The following is a 17,484-nucleotide window of genomic DNA, read 5'->3' on the forward strand; positions in this document are numbered from 1 at the left end:
GCTATGCAATGGGAGCCTAGTTTCCATCTCTGCATTAAATGCAAAGCATTGCAACCAGAAACATTTTTAACGTTTGCTAAATGTCTTCTCATTAAGTCAAGCTTCTTCTGCTCCGAGGTTTAATATAATTAATGGTGCATGAGTTTGTCAGTGTGTGTGTGTAGTGCCACTAGGTGGCCAGAATATGTAACTGCAGCCAACAGCCTTAACCCGGGTATAATCCTTAAAATGTTTAAAATGCAGATTAGAAGAGTCGACTTGTATTGGAGCCATGCAAAAACGACTCAAGCGATGATATTCTCCTTAGGTGCAATTGCAGCTTTATTGAAAATTTAAACTGACAGACTAACAAAACAAAACGAAAAAACTACAATTTGATCTACGTTGGTTCACTCCCCCGTGCCTTGAAAAAGAATCGAGCTTTTGCCGAGTCTCAGCCGGACTGTAATCAGCTCTATCTCTTAGTTTCCAGAATGGTAACTCCGCTCGTAGAGTACCGCGCCGACTCCCAGCTCAACACGTTGCCCGCACCGGGGTTGCGTATTTCCCAAGGCATCAGCTCACGATCCCACAAGTTGAGGTCCGAGATTTGGAACGGGACGCTCCCGGAATTCAGTATGACGTTGGGGGATCCCTGCTCCGGAACCGAAATGGGTCGGTCCAGCCCTTTCCGCACGCTCCCGTTCCCGTTCTCCCACACCTGAGCCACCCTCATATGAGAGTCCCAGGTAACGCAGATCCGGACCCAGCCGGGAAAGTCCTGAAACTCCGAAGCGCAGCAGAAGGACACAGTGTTGCCGCAAGCGTAGAGTTTGTACTGCCGATCGTAGTTCCTGTTCATGCTAAAACTGCAGGAGTCGGGAGCGGGGTGGAGACTGAAGAACGTAGTGGTGAATCCAGCACTGGTTTGATACTGGAAGCAGAGGGTGAAGTCTTTCAGGTAATTGTGTTGATCAGACGTCAGGTTCACACGGCCAAAAGTAGCGGTATATGGAAAACTGAAGGCTTTCCCTGTTAGATCTGTGAAGGAAGACAAGAGAACGCTTCAGATTTTCACTCACACACACACACACACACACACACACACACACTCATGCAAAAGTGTGGCCGTTTCAACTTCTCCGTCACTGTTGTCTAAACGTATGAGTTGAAGAAGGCTGTGCACAACAGAAGTCCTCGGAATTTGAATCTTGCGTTGAAGAATAGTCAGAAATCACAAAAAACTCGTGCCAAAAGCTCACCGACGAATATACTGTACACTGTACACAAGCACACACACCTACAGGGTGTGCAAATAATTCCCAAACCGCGCACAGCTCTATGTCCAAGGAGAATCGGAATCTAACAGGATACAACGTCTTCAGATAGCAGCACGGCAGAAATAGAGGTTCGGGTTATCGTTTATACAGAACGATTATATATCTTGCCCGAGGAAGATTACTGCCCTAGATCTCTTGGTCCGACCCTCCTGCTTTGCGCTGGATCCTCGGCCGATGCGCTATCCTTGCACTATCGCACTGCTAACACTGTAAATAAACTGTAATCCCAATTTGCTCCATTTTAATTCGTGTTGTATTTTAATCGTGCTGTTGCATTTACTGTACAGTAGGCTTGCGTTGTAACCCTGAACTGCCCTGTGTGAGTCGCCCGGGATAAAGACATCTGCCAAATACATAATAATAATAATAATAATAATAATAACGACGTTAGAGAACCCACGACTTTTTTACCTTATGGTCCTTTGAAGGTTTCGTTGGCAAAGCAAAGTCACGTTTCGTCTAAGTCCCTAATAAATGTGTTCACGGCCATTCTCTTCATTTGGATCTCCATAGACTCTGGTCGCTGAAAGAACAATTTGAAACTTTCCAAAGCAAACCGTTTGATAAGCGGAAGATCAAACTCTCTTCTGCTCGCCGGGGTTCGATTAGGGATTTACAGCTCCAAGTGACGTAAAGAGATGAAATGACGTAGAGAGAGTGAGAAACTACCCAACTTGTGAAGCTGGTGGTTTTTTTGTTTTGTTTCTCCCATGGAGACATTTATCATACGCTTTCATGCAAAGCGACTTATTAGAGACTAGCTAATAAATGATTAACCAAAAAAAAAAAAAAAAAAAAGGTGAATGATGTCCAGGGCAAAGCAACATTGGATAATGGAATGCAGGTAAACACGGCACTAACCGCTTTGATACGCTGGGAAAGCAAGACCGGTGTTTAAGGGTTTAGAGTTTATTAGTTCCAAATACGCACAAGACATTCTACATTGTTGGAGTTTAGAAGCAAGACGTGTCACTGTTAGAGAGGCAGTTGCCAGGGTGATAAGGGTAAATCTGTAGGCTATGCCTAAAATCTGTATTAAACACACAGATGCCGCAGCGCACAGGAGCAGTTTGCGCAAAGCAAGCGGCGTCCTATTGCCATGCGGGTCCACTGCAGGTGAGGCCACGGAAACGCGCATGAAAAGCGCGCTTTAACCAAGAGGCCAATGCAATACAATTATAAATATGAATTATGATATATGAAATATGATCTCGTACAACTACCTACAAGGAAAGGAACACATTGCAAATTAAAAAAAAAAAAGCCCACACGTTTCAAATATAGATTTTTTTTTTTTTATTATGGTTTCATACGGTTGCCTAAATTTTCTTTGAATTCGTTATTATCTCCTGAGGTAATATTTAATGGTCGTAATACCAAAAGTATACGTTTCAATCAGGAATACGACCCTAATGTTTAATTGTACAACAATGTTAGGCATGCCATGTAAATTCACTCCGAACGCAAGCGATACTATCGCCGATTTGCAAAGGCCAGTCGCCGGTCTGCAACGGAAGTAGCACTCTTCTTTCGTCTGCTGACCGGAAATGTTTGTGGTCAATTCCTTGTGGTCGTAAATCTACGCGCGAGATAGAGAGACTGGAATTTAAAAGAAGTTAAGCAAACCAGACCCGGAGCTCTATTCTAAATTACAGCACAATGGTTTTTGCAAGTTCCAGATATTATGCAGGGATTACAAATTATAAAATGACACGAACGTAACATTTTAATCAGGAATGGGTCAAACCGCTATGCATCCCAAGGAATTAGTTTAGTATCTTAAAAGGGGGACACGATTTTCCGTATCAAGCACTTCTAAGGAGTCACTGGCAATATTTTATATAAATTGCCAAGAATGCAAGCAAAACATTACAAACACAACACAGTGTGGAATAACCAGCATTTAGATGCGCATTCTAGCTTCATTTTAAACCAAAAATGAAACACTGCAATGGTAGTGGATTAACTTGCTAACCCACAAACAACGCCCCCCCCCCCCCCCCCCCCAAAAAAAAAAAAAAAAAAAAAGCAATGTTATAGTCTTTTTCTTATTTGGAGTAAATTTGTTTTTGCGACGTGCGCGCTGTGGGCGATGAGAAAGAAGTATGTCTCCGCACCGCTCTGTTTGCCAAGCCTACGTCTTGCGCAAGAGCACCTCTCTCTTTCTTTCGTTCAGTTTTTGATGGAACAAGGAGTTCCTTTCCTCTTTAGCGAGGGAGAAAATAAGTGGCGAGCCAGACGTTGTGCGCGTCGCCTGGCTAGCACTGTAGGGGAGCCTCGATAGACGCCTAGATTGGGCGCGTGCGTCTCTCTCCCCTCCCTCCACTCTCTCGCTCCTCTCCTCTCTATCTCCATGTTACAAGACGGGAACGAGCGGCACAATGTTCGTAGTGTAGACAACTGATTTCAATGGGTAAAGTCCAAAAAAGTGAGAATAAGCTCACTAAGACACGCTGTTGTGCGTATCACAAGATATTAAGTGTAGAATCCATTTCAGGTTTTTCACTCTTATTCGAGTGATTCTGTGCGACACACGCATAGTGTCTATAATTCACATCCTAGCCTTGTATTTTGTGTATTAGCCTGTATTTAATGTATCTGCTTTGTGTTATATGCTGTTTGTATTGAATGTGCTCTGCCCTGTATTTCACTGTATTTAATGTATCTGCTTTGTGTTATATGCTGTTTGTATTGAGTGTGCTCTGCCCTGTATTTCACTGTATTTAATGTATCTGCTTTGTGTTATATGCTGTTTGTATTGAGTGTGCTCTGCCCTGTATTTCACTGTATTTAATGTATTATGCATTGATCCTCACTATCTTGTAAAGCGCTTTGTTGGTAGAGCACTATGAAAAGGCTCTATAGAAAATAAATTGATTTGCGTTTAGATCCATTGTCGGTACACTTGCTCATTGGACATCAATCCTATATGGAATATTCATGGATACAGAATATTCCATACAGCTTACCACACTAAGTTTAAAGCCACGCACAATGCTAGACTTCAAAGCGTAAATGATTTCTTTGAACCATCTGTGAATTGGAAAGTGCAACAGGACTCTTATTTCCACGGCTGGTCTAGCGGGACCTCCTGAGCGCCCTGGTGTCATGCTGTGCTTTTTTACCGCGTCTGTAGTCAGGCGCTTCTCTTCCACGTCTGAACCGGTGATGGGACGCTCTAGGAGCGTAGCGGCGGCGTGCATCGGGCATGGGGCACTGCTCAGTGGCACAGCACGCACACACACTGCTGTCTCCGTCCACAGACTTCCACCTTCAAACGAGAAGTCCAGTTAATAAATTATCCATTGAAGAAATTGGTTAATAAGACCTATACATTTGTGTAAACAGAGAATTCTACAATAAAACAGCTCTACAGTTGATCAACCAACTGCTTTTTCATATGTATATAAATTAATAAACACCCCATTTCAATCGACTACAACATTGATTTTAAAATAGGAAGTTGAGTTTATCAATGACTAAGTATTTCTAATGATTGATCCGGACTCTGATACAGAGCGGTTTGGGAATTCTCCAGGACACATTGTTGCATCCTGTTCTAAATTTAGCACATGTTTTATAGTTATGGATTAATTGGAGGATTTTAATACAAAGGGGTGGGGGGGGGTTCAATAGGTGTGGATGTGGCTGATTGACCACTAACTGTGAGGGACATCCTTTTAGGATTAAGCGGAACTTCCCTGCGATAACAGACGGTGAAGATGGATGTCCGTTACCTAACCACTATCCTGACTAGAAACTTGCAGTACGCACGAATTTTGCAGTCCTGGGGGGGGGGGGGGGGGGTTACTGGGGGCTGCAGAAACGACTTTCTCGTCCCGAAATAACTCTCCCAGTTACCTCTGGTTCAGCGAGGTCACTTTCATCCAGCAGGTGATGAAGATCTGGCAAGGAGGAAGAGAAAAGTCAACCATCACAAACTCATCTCCATTCACTCAGGATTAAGAAGGGTTCAGGAATGGAAAGTAAAGAACTGGCACCATTATAAATAGATTCGTGGATCAGATTTCATTGCCTAGTAAATTCAGCTCAAATTAGAGACAGGAGTGGAGTGTCGATGCTGAAATACGCCAATCGCTATAGACTTAGGTTAGTGTCCACGCAGCTTCTCGGCTTCGTGTTCCGAAGGTTCACTTTTCTTCGTAGATACGTGGTGATGAAGAATTTGCAAGGACTCTAAACCCCCCGCCAAGTCCTCACATATAACCTCCTTCAAGGGGGGTGGGGGGGGGGGGGGCTATGCATCACAACTGAAAATCTGAACCCCCCCCCCTAAGATATACGAAAGTGTATAAGGATCAGATTTTCATTTAAGTACGTAAAGTTGCTTAAAAGTAAATTAGAGACGGGGTGGGGGGAGGGGGGGGGTGGGGGGGGGGGGGGGGGAGGGGGGGGGGTGGGGGGGTGGTGGCTATAGCGGTAGTGTTGTAGGAACTTCCTGGGACCTCGTTTGTTTGACATCTCATCCAAAGGACAGAGCACAAGGCTCCCGCCAGACTTTCCTCTGAACGGTAAGTCCCCAAGTGTGGTGTGTGCTCCTAAGTAACAGTGGCACTCATGTGATCGCTCGGAGCACACCCTAAGCTTGTGAGGACCAGCATTTTTCTGAAAGACAATGGAAGAGATGATTCGAACCTCCTGGTATAAAGACTTTCTCTAAACATTGGACTAGCAAGCCTCCTGTTCTCATTGCAGACAGTGTTAGCTGGGGGCTGCGCTGGAATATTCACCGAGCTCAGGGTCTCTTTGAAGAAGAGGAAGGCCTGGATTCTGAACCGCAGCTTCCCGGGATCTTGATCGGAATATTGGAAGGAAGCGGATGAGCTGGCTTGGGTCCCATCCATCAGGCAGCTGACAGGGAGAAGGAATACAGAACACAGCCATTGACACGGGTTCAAATACAGAAGATAAGCACTTTAAAACACAGCCAGAACCAGCAAACTCCTGGTTCCTAATAACCAATATTAACAGGACTTCATTGAGGGGAGCTCTGAACCCCAGGACTGGGTGCAGCAGCAGCAGCAGGGCTAGTGTGAGTTTGTAACCCTGCTCAAACTCCTGGCTCCTGATCATTGCAATATTAATAATAATAACAGACTTCATTGAGGAGTTTCTAACCCTGCTCAAACTCCTGCCTCCTGATCATTGCAATATTAATAATAATAACAGACTTCACTGAGGGGAGCTCTGAACCCCTGACTGTGTGCAGCAGCAGCAGGGCAGTTTGTAACCCTGCTCAAACTCCTGTCTCCTGATCATTGCAATTAATAATAATAATAACAGACTTCATTGAGGGGAGCTCTGAACCCCAGGACTGGGTGCAGCAGCAGCAGCAGGGCTAGTGTGAGTTTCTAACCCTGCTCAAACTCCTGCCTCCTGATCATTGCAATATTAATAATAACAGACTTCATTGAGGGGAGCTCTGAACCCCAGGACTGGGTGCAGCAGCAGCAGGGCTAGTGTGAGTTTGTAACCCTGCTCAAACTCCTGGCTCCTGATCATTGCAATATTAATAATAATAACAGACTTCATTGAGGGGAGCTCTGAACCCCAGGACTGGGTGCAGCAGCAGCAGGGCTAGTGTGAGTTTGTAACCCTGCTCAAACTCCTGGCTCCTGATCATTGCAATATTAATAATAATAACAGACTTCATTGAGGGGAGCTCTGAACCCCAGGACTGGGTGCAGCAGCAGGAGATAAAACCTCCGTGTAACGTCCTTCGGCCGGCTAGTGTGGGGTTGGTAACCCGAGCTGGATACGGTGTTCGGTAGCGCGACGAGACTAATAACGCCCTATTGACAATTATTGCAACTTGGGGTCCCTGGACCAAGACGTCGGTACCTTAGCTCCGGCGTTTTTATTAGTCCACCTTCACATTGGGACCCCTGGAGTTTTGTTACAAACTCCTGGCTCCTGATCATTGCAATATTAATAATAATAACAGACTTCATTGAGGGGAGCTCTGAACCCCAGGACTGGGTGCAGCAGCAGCGCTGTTAGTGAGAATTTATTACCAGAAACTTCACATGGTAGAATTAAACATGCAACTGCAGGAAACAGGTCACATTAATATTCCTCACCCATTGTGATCGATAATCACGTATCTAGGTTTGGAGTTCACGTCAGAGCTGAGCGTAGCCACACAGCGGTCCACGAACAGCCTCATGGGAAGGTGGTTCTGGGTGTCGACGGACGCTTCGAGATTGATGACCTCTTCAAGGTAGAAGTAGTTGGAAGTCCTCGGAGCGCTCCAATCATCTTAAGACACGAAAACAAATTGGAATTAATAGGCAGCTTGAATTTCAGGATTAAAGACAATGGAATATACGTCTCAATTTAAAATTGTATTTCTCATGCAAATCGGAAACCATACAAAATGATACCACAAGTCTATACCAGAAGCCATAATAGTACTTAATGTTAGATTGATTTTAAGTTAAAAAGATGCACTTCTTTAATGTCAGTTTTTCAGTCAAGCAAGTAAAGTTCCCCCCACGCATGAAGCTGAGGGAGTTCATTCTATATAGAGGGGGTGCAATTCAATATGTTAACAAGGGAACATTATTCAGCAGCTTTCACTGGACTCTATGAAGCTGAGGGAGTTCATTCTATATAGAGGGGGTGCAATTCAATATGTTAACAAGGGAACATTATTCAGCAGCTTTCACTGGACTATGAAGCTGAGGGAGTTCATTTTAGGGGATGCAAAACTTAACCCGAGCTGTACAATATAAAAACCGCGAGCTGTCTAATAGCCTCTCGCTCACGTACCGGTCATGATGCCGAGCTGGAAGTCCAGCACGTTCTCTGCAGATTTGGTTGACGTGAATGATGCCCAGGTTGGCACGATGGCGTTGCTGCTGACATTAGCCCTCCTGGAACACACACACACGTGGATTTTGCAGATTTATATGGATAGAGAAACATTAGATCTATACACACACCGGATCATAACCTCCTCTCGCTGCAAGTAGCCTCCACAGAACATTCTCTTACCGGTCGTAGACGCATTCTATAAGAACCGCAACCGGGGAACTCCTGACGATCACAGAGTCCGGAGACGGAGGGACGCCGTAGTGAAGCGTGTTAGAGTAGACCATGCTGTCCGCAGTCATCTAATAAATGAAAAAGAGACACTAGCACTGTAGTCCCTCCCAACCACACCCCCACTGAAATGCACAGTGCGCTCAAAACCTGGTGTTTTTGGGGTGCAGGCACCAGGACAATTGCGCAAGAGGACCCGAACCCCGTAGACCGAGTTACCTTATCTACAGAGTAGATAAATGACCAGTGTCGCCTTCCACCTTAAAAGCACCAGTTCTATATTTAAACGCTATCGCTCACCATTAGCGTGCTTCCACACTCTTGCAGCCGGACATCGAAGATAATGACGCCCGCCACTGAATCCAGGGATGTGTGCGCGCATCTCTCCCGGTCTCCGAGCGTCAGGGAAGCTGGGTCGATCGGGACCCCGTTCATGAACAAGTCCAGGTTCGCCTTCACCGTCATCCTGGCTTCCCCGCATTCCACATCCACAGTACCCATATCGCGAAGCTGCCCGGGTCCCACCGGCAGCACACGAAGGGGAACGGGAGAGACCCGAGGGTCGACTGTGGGAGGCAGGGTTTCGAAACGCGGAGGGAAAGGCGGTCGGTGCGTCCCCAGGTAGGTAGAGGGGACGTGCTTGAACTGCGGCCGCAAGCCGAAGAGGTTGAACCCGGGTATTAGTTTGCTGTACAGACGCTGTCCCGGCACGGCGTGTTTTTTCGTTGCAGCCGTGGTCAGCCGCCTGTAATAATGTTGATAGGACCGCCGGGTGGGTCTCTTCTCCAAATTTCGGAATAAGTCGAAGTTCCAGCCATACGTCAGTCCCGCCGCAAACAACACGAAGCAAAACAAGTAAACAACACGACGACTCATTCTCATATAGAAATATATATATATATATATTGGTGATTCTCCAAATTATCCCGCAGCACGTCTCCCAAGTGAAAACCCGGCACGGCATTCACGCCACCTTCTTATAGGGAGCGTTCCGCCCAAGCGATCACAGAACTGAGGTTATTAACTAATTAGCAGGGATACAATAAGTATTCCCGGCTGTTTTTTTTTAAATTGCTCTTATAGTCAAAGTCGCTCTTTAATTATTTAGTGCGTGCTTTATTTTGCTCATTTGAATTTGGTCTACTGATTGCATTGTATTTTATAACGGCTCTTATCTGTAATGGGGTATTAGATTATAAATACATAAGTAAAAAAAATAATCCATTCCTGGTTTTTGTTCCAACCCTGTTCTATAAATTGTTAACCTGAAGTAAATAAACCTCCATTTCAGCCTCCATTAAAACCAGGAGTGGAATTAAAACCAGGAGTGGAATGTTGCCCCCCCAGGACCGGGATCGGAGACCCGCTGGCGTAGTGTTATTAGTCGTAGTGTTAACAATGCATTAAAAGCGCTTAGTTGTAACATAAAAACTACATTTCCCAGACTCCCCTGCGGTTCGGCATCAATCCTCTAATAGGTTTAAAGTCACAGCCGTTCTCGGGGCAGATTAGAGATTGCATCTTTGAGAAAATTCGGCAGCAGCGCGATGCCACTCAAAAGACAAGGTGAGCTTTAGTTTCAGTGTGTGTGTGTGTGTGTGTGTGTGTGTGTGTGTGTGTGTGTGTGTGTGTGTGTGTGTGTGTGTGTGTGTGTGTGTGTTGTGTGTGTATATGTATATACATATATATATGTTATGTCATGTGTATGCAGATAATGTGGTGTGTATGTATGTATATATAATGTGTGTGTGTGTGTGTGTGTGTGTGTAATTAATTCGTTCGACATACAGGGACGTAGAAGCAATTGTCTCACAACAAAACGGAGTTAAGCAAGCCTTTGAAATTGACTAACTACCAGGGCTGTCGACCAGTGATCGACCCATGGACCCAAGGGACTTTTTTCGACCTGAAAAAAGAAACAACGGACAGGGGTCACAAGTGGAGATTAGATAAAGGGGCATTCAGACCAGAAAATAGGAGGCACTTTTTCACACACAGAATTGTGAGGGTCTGGAACCGACTCCCCAGTAATGCTGTTGAAGCCGACACCCTGGGATCCTTCAAGAAGCTGCTTGATGAGAGTTATATTCTAAGAGTGCCTCAAAGTGTAAGAGAGAGTAATAAATGATAGTTTAGCATATCAAAATGCATTCTGAATGTTTATTTTATGGCAGGCCAGCGTTCATTATCCAGGACCCAAAAGCAGAACGACAGCGGTCCTTGCTGGTGTAATTTGATACGTGCCTTACATTTAGAACCTCTTTGAACTCTTATGCTTTACCAGACCTCTCTGTGCTTTACCAGACCTCTCTGTGCTTTGCAATGCTTCCCTATGCTTTACCAGACCTCTGTGCTTTACAATGCTTCCCTATGCTTTACCACACCTCTCTGTGCTTTACAATGCTTCCCTATGCTTTACCACACCTCTCTGTGCTTTACAATGCTTCCCTATGCTTTACCAGACCTCTCTGTGCTTTACAATGCTTCCCTATGCTTTACCAGACCTCTCTGTGCTTTACAATGCTTCCCTATGCTTTACCAGACCTCTCTGTGCTTTACAATGCTTCCCTGATGCTTTACCAGACCTCTCTGTGCTTTACAATGCTTCCCTATGCTTTAACAGACCTCTCTGTGCTTTACAATGCTTCCCTATGCTTTACCAGACCTCTCTGTGCTTTACAATGCTTCCCTATGCTTTACCAGACCTCTCTGTGCTTTACAATGCTTCCCTATGCTTTACAATGCTCTCTGTGCTTTACAATGCTTCCCTATGCTTTACCAGACCTCTCTGTGCTTTACAATGCTTCCCTATGCTTTACCAGACCTCTCTGTGCTTTACAATGCTTCCCTATGCTTTACCAGACCTCTCTGTGCTTTACAATGCTTCCCTATGCTTTACCAGACCTCTCTGTGCTTTACAATGCTTCCCTATGCTTTACAATGCTCTCTGTGTTTGCTGTGCTTTCTTCAGGATGACTGTGGGTCTGGTTGTTTTGTTTCCCCGCACCCAGATACCCAGAAGGCCCTGCAGCTGATGGAGGAGTGTCGTTCAGTGGCCAGGGACGAGAGGTTCCGGGTTCGAGCAGAGAAACTGCTCACCATCTTCCAGAGTGATCTCTTTCAAGCACTGCTGGGTACGCCACACGCACACGCACACGCACACGCACACGCACATGCACACGCACACGCGCACACATCCACGCACGCGCACGCACACACACGCAATATATCACACCATTGGTCAATTACAGTTCAATTATATTTGTCATTCGATTTCTTATTTTTAACCAGTTTTCAGTGACACCCCTCCCGTCCCCCCTCCCCACGCAGCACGCCAGTGCGTTTCTCAAGATTGAACCCCAAAAACCAGCCCCCACCCCCCCTAAAAATAATCACCAGCTGTAGAGACTGGTACCACCCAGATCTAATGCACCATTTCGGGGTGTCCTTGGTGGCCAGCCCTCTCCTGCAGGGCTTGGTTCAACCCCAGAGCAGGCTATATTAAGACACTAATCCAAGCTTAGGTAATTAAGAGCCTCAGCAGTTGGGCAGTGGTGGTTTGTATTGGAAAAGTTGCATCACAAAATGAAGTGCATTTAAACCAGGAAAGCTACTGTCAGCCAGGCTTTACAGATCTATTGTGTAACGCTGTGTCAGTAATATCGCAATCTGCCATCATTAAAAACGACATCCTCACTCTCCAATCTTATTCGTGCTTCATTTGAGAAAGATTTACACTTGGATAATTCTCGGAACCTGACTCATTAAAATAAATTCACTTTCATTCGCCGTTCTAAGTTTACATTTCTGACGCGCTATCATGTCCCAGGCCATAGGGGGGCGCTGTGGCGAAACGCCGATCGGCCAGCACACCACCTAAACTTGAGAGTCAATTCATTAGTTTTGATATAGCGAGTACGTGTGAGGCTGTAAGGTACGGGTGTGAGTCGGGTGTCTTGCTGTCCTTACTGTGTGTTCTTTATTCACAGATATTCAAGAATTTTATGAGCTGACCGTCTGTGAAAACCAGCTGTCTGGACTTCCCGGGATCTCTGCAGAGGTACGGTCCACTTTTGACCAGAGCTGTAGTCTTGTTGTTGAGGTAGAATCACTGGGATCCTTCAAGACCCAGGAGAGATGTAGTAACTGGGTCAGTCCAGAGGAGGGCAGTAGAGAGAGTTTCCTCACTCGTTCCCCAGCAACAAATGTAAGAGGGTGCAGTTTCAGAAAGCATCCAGGAGGGTGCAGTACAGAACCACTGAAGTGACGTTTTAAGCCTATAGAACTGTAAGAACAAGAAGTCTTACAATATGCCAGATTCTCTTTTCTTTATTTATTCACAAACAGTGCCCACACAGAATAAATAGTGTCATGATTGTAGACCCGTCGTAGTTTTGCATCATATATATACACACACACACACACACACACACACACACACACACACACACAGCGGGGTGTAATTCAGTATGTTAAGGTAACATTATTCAGCAGGTTTCATTAGACTTTATGAAGCAAAACAAGTTCACTCTGCACTAGAATCTCAATTCTCAGTTATAATCCCACAGGCTCTTGCACTATTGATAGCTCTCAAGTGCTTTAGTGATGCACCATTGCTCTGCTGCCTGGAGGGTGGAGTGCTGCACTTTCCCATTATGGCCTCTGTTTACTGCAGGAGCATCAACACCCCCCCCCCCCGCAGTGTGCACAGTGGTACAGTCCGCTTTATTAAAGCGACAATGTCACTTACAGATAACGACCTCGTGCAGAACAATCAATCTTCATGTAATTCTGATAAGAAGCAATACCGGATCATCAGAAGGGTCTCTGAGCTCCTGTACACACCTGCCTGCAGGAACGCATCGGTGACTCACAGACCCCAGTTCTGAGAACACAGAGACCGTTCTGTGGTTCTGAGAACCCCGAGCCAGTTCTGAGGTTCTGAGTTCCAGTTCTAAAAGGCTGCACTGTCTACCAGGTTCAGTCTGGGTATGGACAGCAGTGTGCAAATCTAGCAGCTCAAGATGTGTCCCTGATCTCCTTTATATAACTGCCTGCATGAGAACACGTCCTTTTCTCTGTAGTGTTTTTAATTCTTGCATGTGTGGGCCTGTTAAAGTCATCAATTAAATCAAAACTAATTCACAGTTCCACTGGTGCGCTTTCATATGCCGAGCGCACCAGCACACCGAGGTGTTAGAACACATTTCGCAGTCTGATAACTGTCTCGCCGGCATGCCCTGGGTCAGTGCTCTGTTACCAGAGTACAGCCCGCTGCTCTAAAGAACAGGATTGGTCCGATCTCAAGTTGTGTCCTCGCCGGATTGAGATCACGCGTTTTCAGCGCCGACCTGCAGACGCCTCCTCTGGGAACAGAGTGCTGAGCCCAGGCAGCGGCGAGGACCGCTCTCCTGTCTTCCAGGGTCGTCGGAGATTAATATCGCTTGACCTGGAAGAGTCTGGACACAAGTGTTTCATCTCCACCCCTAGTTAAAACCAGGACTGGATCAAAGCGCTATGCAATGGATTTTGGTTCAAACTTGAGTCCGTTTTGAAAGAAGCGTTGAAAAGCTGTTTTTAAAAATATAATTTCTGGGGAGCGTGTATTTTTATTTTTTTTAAAAGGATTTTAAACTTAATCAGTTCTCCTACTCGCATCCTTCTTGTGACTGGGTGGATAATTTTTTTATTTTTTATTTTTCAGTTAGTCATTGTCAGAAAGAATAACAAATTATAAAACCTAAAAACATGTGCCCCCTCCATCCCCCACCCACCTTTTATTCACAAGAAACAAACTGCTGGTTTTAATTCCCTTAAGCAGCAGTGAAAGGCCTACTTCAGATATTGATAGCAGTAGCCATCCTTCGTTTCTCTCTCTCTCGCTCTCTCGATCTCATTTTTTTCTCTGTCGCCTCACTCAATCACCCTCTCTCTCTCTCTCTCTCTCTCTCTCTTACTCACACACACCACGCTTTCTCTCTCTCGCTCTCTCTCATTTTTTTTTTTGCCTCACTCAATCACCCTCTCTCTCTCTCACGCACGCTTCTTCTCTCCCTCTCTCTCTCTCTCTCTCTCTCTCTCACACACACACACGCTTTCTCTCCCTCTCTCTCTCTCTCTCTCTCTCTCTCTCACACACTCGCTGTTTCGTTTCTTCACTCCCTGCTTGCATTCCACTCTCCTTCCTTCCTCGCTTTTCCAAATGCTTCCATCTTTTTTTCTTTTCGGACAAAAAGATTTGCCTTTCTCCCTCCTCTCCCTCCCTCCCTCTCTCTCTCTCTCTCTCTCAATACAGACACACACAGCAACACATGGAACCCGAGCGGTCACTCGCGCACGCACGCACACACATGCTCACTCATACATGCTGAACTAAACAGACCCCCGTCCTCCCCCTTCTTTTTCCGCCCCCCAATACAGACACACCCAGCAACACAATTGAACCCTGCGATGGAGTTTAGGGCTGCACTGACGCCCTTCGGGAGGAATCACCACACTCTCTCCCGTCCCCCTTTTTCCTCCACAAAAATCACCTCCTCTCTCCCTCCCCCCCTCTCTCCCCGTCTCCCTCTATCTCTCTCTCTCTCCCCCCCCAAAAAAAGGACAGAATTCAAATTACAGTTGTGAAGGGTTTCCCAACCCTTGTGTAGAGCCACCTGTTCCTCTACAAAACAATGGACTGTCTTTGCATTGTCACAACCAAGGTAGGACTTTTTTTTCTGTCTCTCTGATTCCTCTGGAGTCAAATCCATACGCTGGTTTGTGTTTTATTAAGCTGTGTGTGTGTGAGAGAGAAGGGGGTGGGGGGAGAGATAGGGGTAGCTTAAATATTTTGGCGTTGGCAGCTTTTGCTGTCTTTTTCTCTATGTTTGTGTATGCATATGTTTTCTGCATTTCCTCAAAAGCTTGGTCTCTTGATCTTGACTGTGGCCTATAGACTTTAGAAAGGGATTAGGGATTGAGGTTGAGGGGGGGAGGGGGGTGTTATTCCATGATCCTTCAGCTTGTTCTTGAAAGTCCAAGTACTCCTTTTACAAAAAAAAAAAAAGATTTCTCTTGCATATTGCTCTGATGTTACCAGATCGAAGCACACACTGTTGCCATGGCATCGGCACAATCGATTTCTGGTATGTGTGTGTGTGTGTGTGTGTGTGTGTGTGTGTGATTTTTTCTGTTTCTTTTTTGTGAGTTTAGCGAAAGCAGTCTCAGTACCATGCCGGGCTGTCGGACAGCGGCCTTTCTCGCTGGCTTTTGCACTGAGCCGGTTTCCTGTTTCAAATCCGGGAGGGGGTTTTCTGGGATTTTCTGAGGCTAGCTCTGCTCGGTCCTCCTGCCGCCTTGCCGTTACACTGAAGGAATTTAGCATCCCCGCTTCGCAGAGAACAACTGGCTGGGTCTGCTGGGCTGTAGAAGCGAGAGTTTGGCGTAAACTTGAATTTTAGGATTAAAAAAAAGATATATATATATCAATGTGATTTAGATAATTTTTTAACATCATGTAATCAAAGAGAGCCATAATGGTGGTACAGTAATATTGAGTATGACTCACCACAACCACACACCACTAGGGTGAAGCATTGTAAAGCACAGAGAGGTCTGGTAAAGCATGGGGAAGCATTGTAAAGCACAGAGAGGTCTGGTAAAGCATAGGGAAGCATTGTAAAGCACAGAGAGGTCTGGTAAAGCATAGGGAAGCATTGTAAAGCACAGAGAGGTCTGGTAAAGCATAGGGAAGCATTGTAAAGCACAGAGAGGTCTGGTAAAGCATAGGGAAGCATTGTAAAGCACAGAGAGGTCTGGTAAAGCATAGGGAAGCATTGTAAAGCACAGAGAGGTCTGGTAAAGCATAGGGAAGCATTGTAAAGCACAGAGAGGTCTGGTAAAGCATAGGGAAGCATTGTAAAGCACAGAGAGGTCTGGTAAAGCATAGGGAAGCATTGTAAAGCACAGAGAGGTCTGGTAAAGCATAGGGAAGCATTGTAAAGCACAGAGAGGTCTGGTAAAGCATAGGGAAGCATTGTAAAGCACAGAGAGGTCTGGTGGGGGGGGAGAAGGGAGAGGGGAGACAGTTGGAGAGGGTGTTCATTTCATCTCTGATTATAAGGATTTGTGTGGTGTTGTCTGGATCTGGTAAGGACTGCCGCTTGTTTAGTTCAAAAGTTTTGCTTCACCCTGCAGAACAAATTCATTTAGCTTCATGAGGTTCAATGAAACCGGCTGAATTAATTTTCCTTCACGAAGTTGAGTGGAACCTGCTGAATTAACAGATTGAGAGAGAGATTTTTCTCTTCAGTAAGTTTCACACAGGGCAGTGACCGTTAGACTCTCCTGATTTAATTAGCTCTGTGCTGACTGGGCTGCAGTCTGCCAGCACTGCCTTATGCCAAACCAGCCCTGGGGGTGGAGGAGAACTAGCTCTGCCAACCTCAGGTCTGCCCTGGACTGGAGAGAGCCCCCTTTCTCTTTTAGGGGGGGGAGGGACGGAGCAGTTCAGTCTCCGTGCCTCAAACCTGCCCTGGACTGGAGGGGGCCCCCTTTCTCTTAGGGGGGTGAGAGAAGGAGGGAGCAGTTCAGTCTCTGTGCCTCAAACCTGCCCTGGACTGGAGGGGGCCCCCTTTCTCTTAGCAGAGTGAGGGACGGAGCAGTTCAGTCTCCATACCTCTCTCCTCAGTAGCCCAAAACTACATTGTGATATTAAACTGGAAAAGCTCGTGACAGTTGTGTTCAGGATGAAAAGCACACAGCTGCTTCTTCTGAAGACAGACGGCACAATGCTGCTGCAGTAGAGTTTCTGTGCTGCCGCTGAACGACATGAGTCAGACAAGAGCAGGCTAGAGAAGCGTACAGAACATGCGGTGAGAGAGATAGAGGAGGTGACAGCGCCGACAGCCTCCCCCTCCCCTCCCTCTGTCACTGAATCACACTGCAGGGTCAGTTTCGGGGGTGCGCAGTCTGGGCAGAAGTTTTGCATCACCAAGAATTTTTGAGAGTGAGACATTTCAAAAATAAATAAATAAACTGCATGAACCATTTTTTAAAATATATTTTATTAGCATCAGGTAATCAAAGAAGTTACAAAAATGATATAGCTAAGAAAAGT

The 17,484-nt window shown here is 45.8% G+C and overlaps 3 protein-coding genes across 3 annotated transcripts in view; 1 reads left to right on the forward strand and 2 right to left on the reverse strand.

The window, feature by feature from the left end:
* Positions 1–297: 297 nt before the first annotated feature.
* Positions 298–1,067, reverse strand: LOC121306596 (serum amyloid P-component-like). The gene has a single exon (XM_041238411.1). The coding sequence runs from the start codon at positions 839–841 to the stop codon at positions 455–457; it is 387 nt and encodes a 128-aa protein (XP_041094345.1). The 5' UTR covers positions 842–1,067; the 3' UTR covers positions 298–454.
* A 3,330-nt stretch (positions 1,068–4,397) lies between these two features.
* On the reverse strand, positions 4,398–9,373 carry LOC121306467 (zona pellucida sperm-binding protein 3-like). The gene is made up of 7 exons (XM_041238188.1): positions 8,685–9,373; positions 8,337–8,455; positions 8,112–8,215; positions 7,421–7,598; positions 6,071–6,191; positions 5,181–5,224; positions 4,398–4,590 (listed from the first exon to the last, which is right to left on the reverse strand). Exons 1-7 carry the CDS (start codon positions 9,264–9,266, stop codon positions 4,398–4,400), a joined length of 1,341 nt encoding a protein of 446 aa, XP_041094122.1. The 5' UTR covers positions 9,267–9,373.
* Positions 9,374–14,923: 5,550 nt separating this feature from the next.
* LOC121306537 (disks large homolog 4) overlaps positions 14,924–17,484 on the forward strand; it is a 37,068-nt gene continuing 34,507 nt past the window's right edge. Inside the window, exon 1 of the mRNA XM_041238307.1 lies at positions 14,924–15,088. Coding sequence (XP_041094241.1) covers positions 15,059–15,088 — 30 coding nt within the window. The 5' untranslated portion in view covers positions 14,924–15,058. The remainder of the gene's footprint in view (positions 15,089–17,484) is intronic.

This window comes from Polyodon spathula, chromosome 48 (genome assembly GCF_017654505.1).
Source record: "Polyodon spathula isolate WHYD16114869_AA chromosome 48, ASM1765450v1, whole genome shotgun sequence".
Taxonomy (NCBI): domain Eukaryota; kingdom Metazoa; phylum Chordata; class Actinopteri; order Acipenseriformes; family Polyodontidae; genus Polyodon; species Polyodon spathula.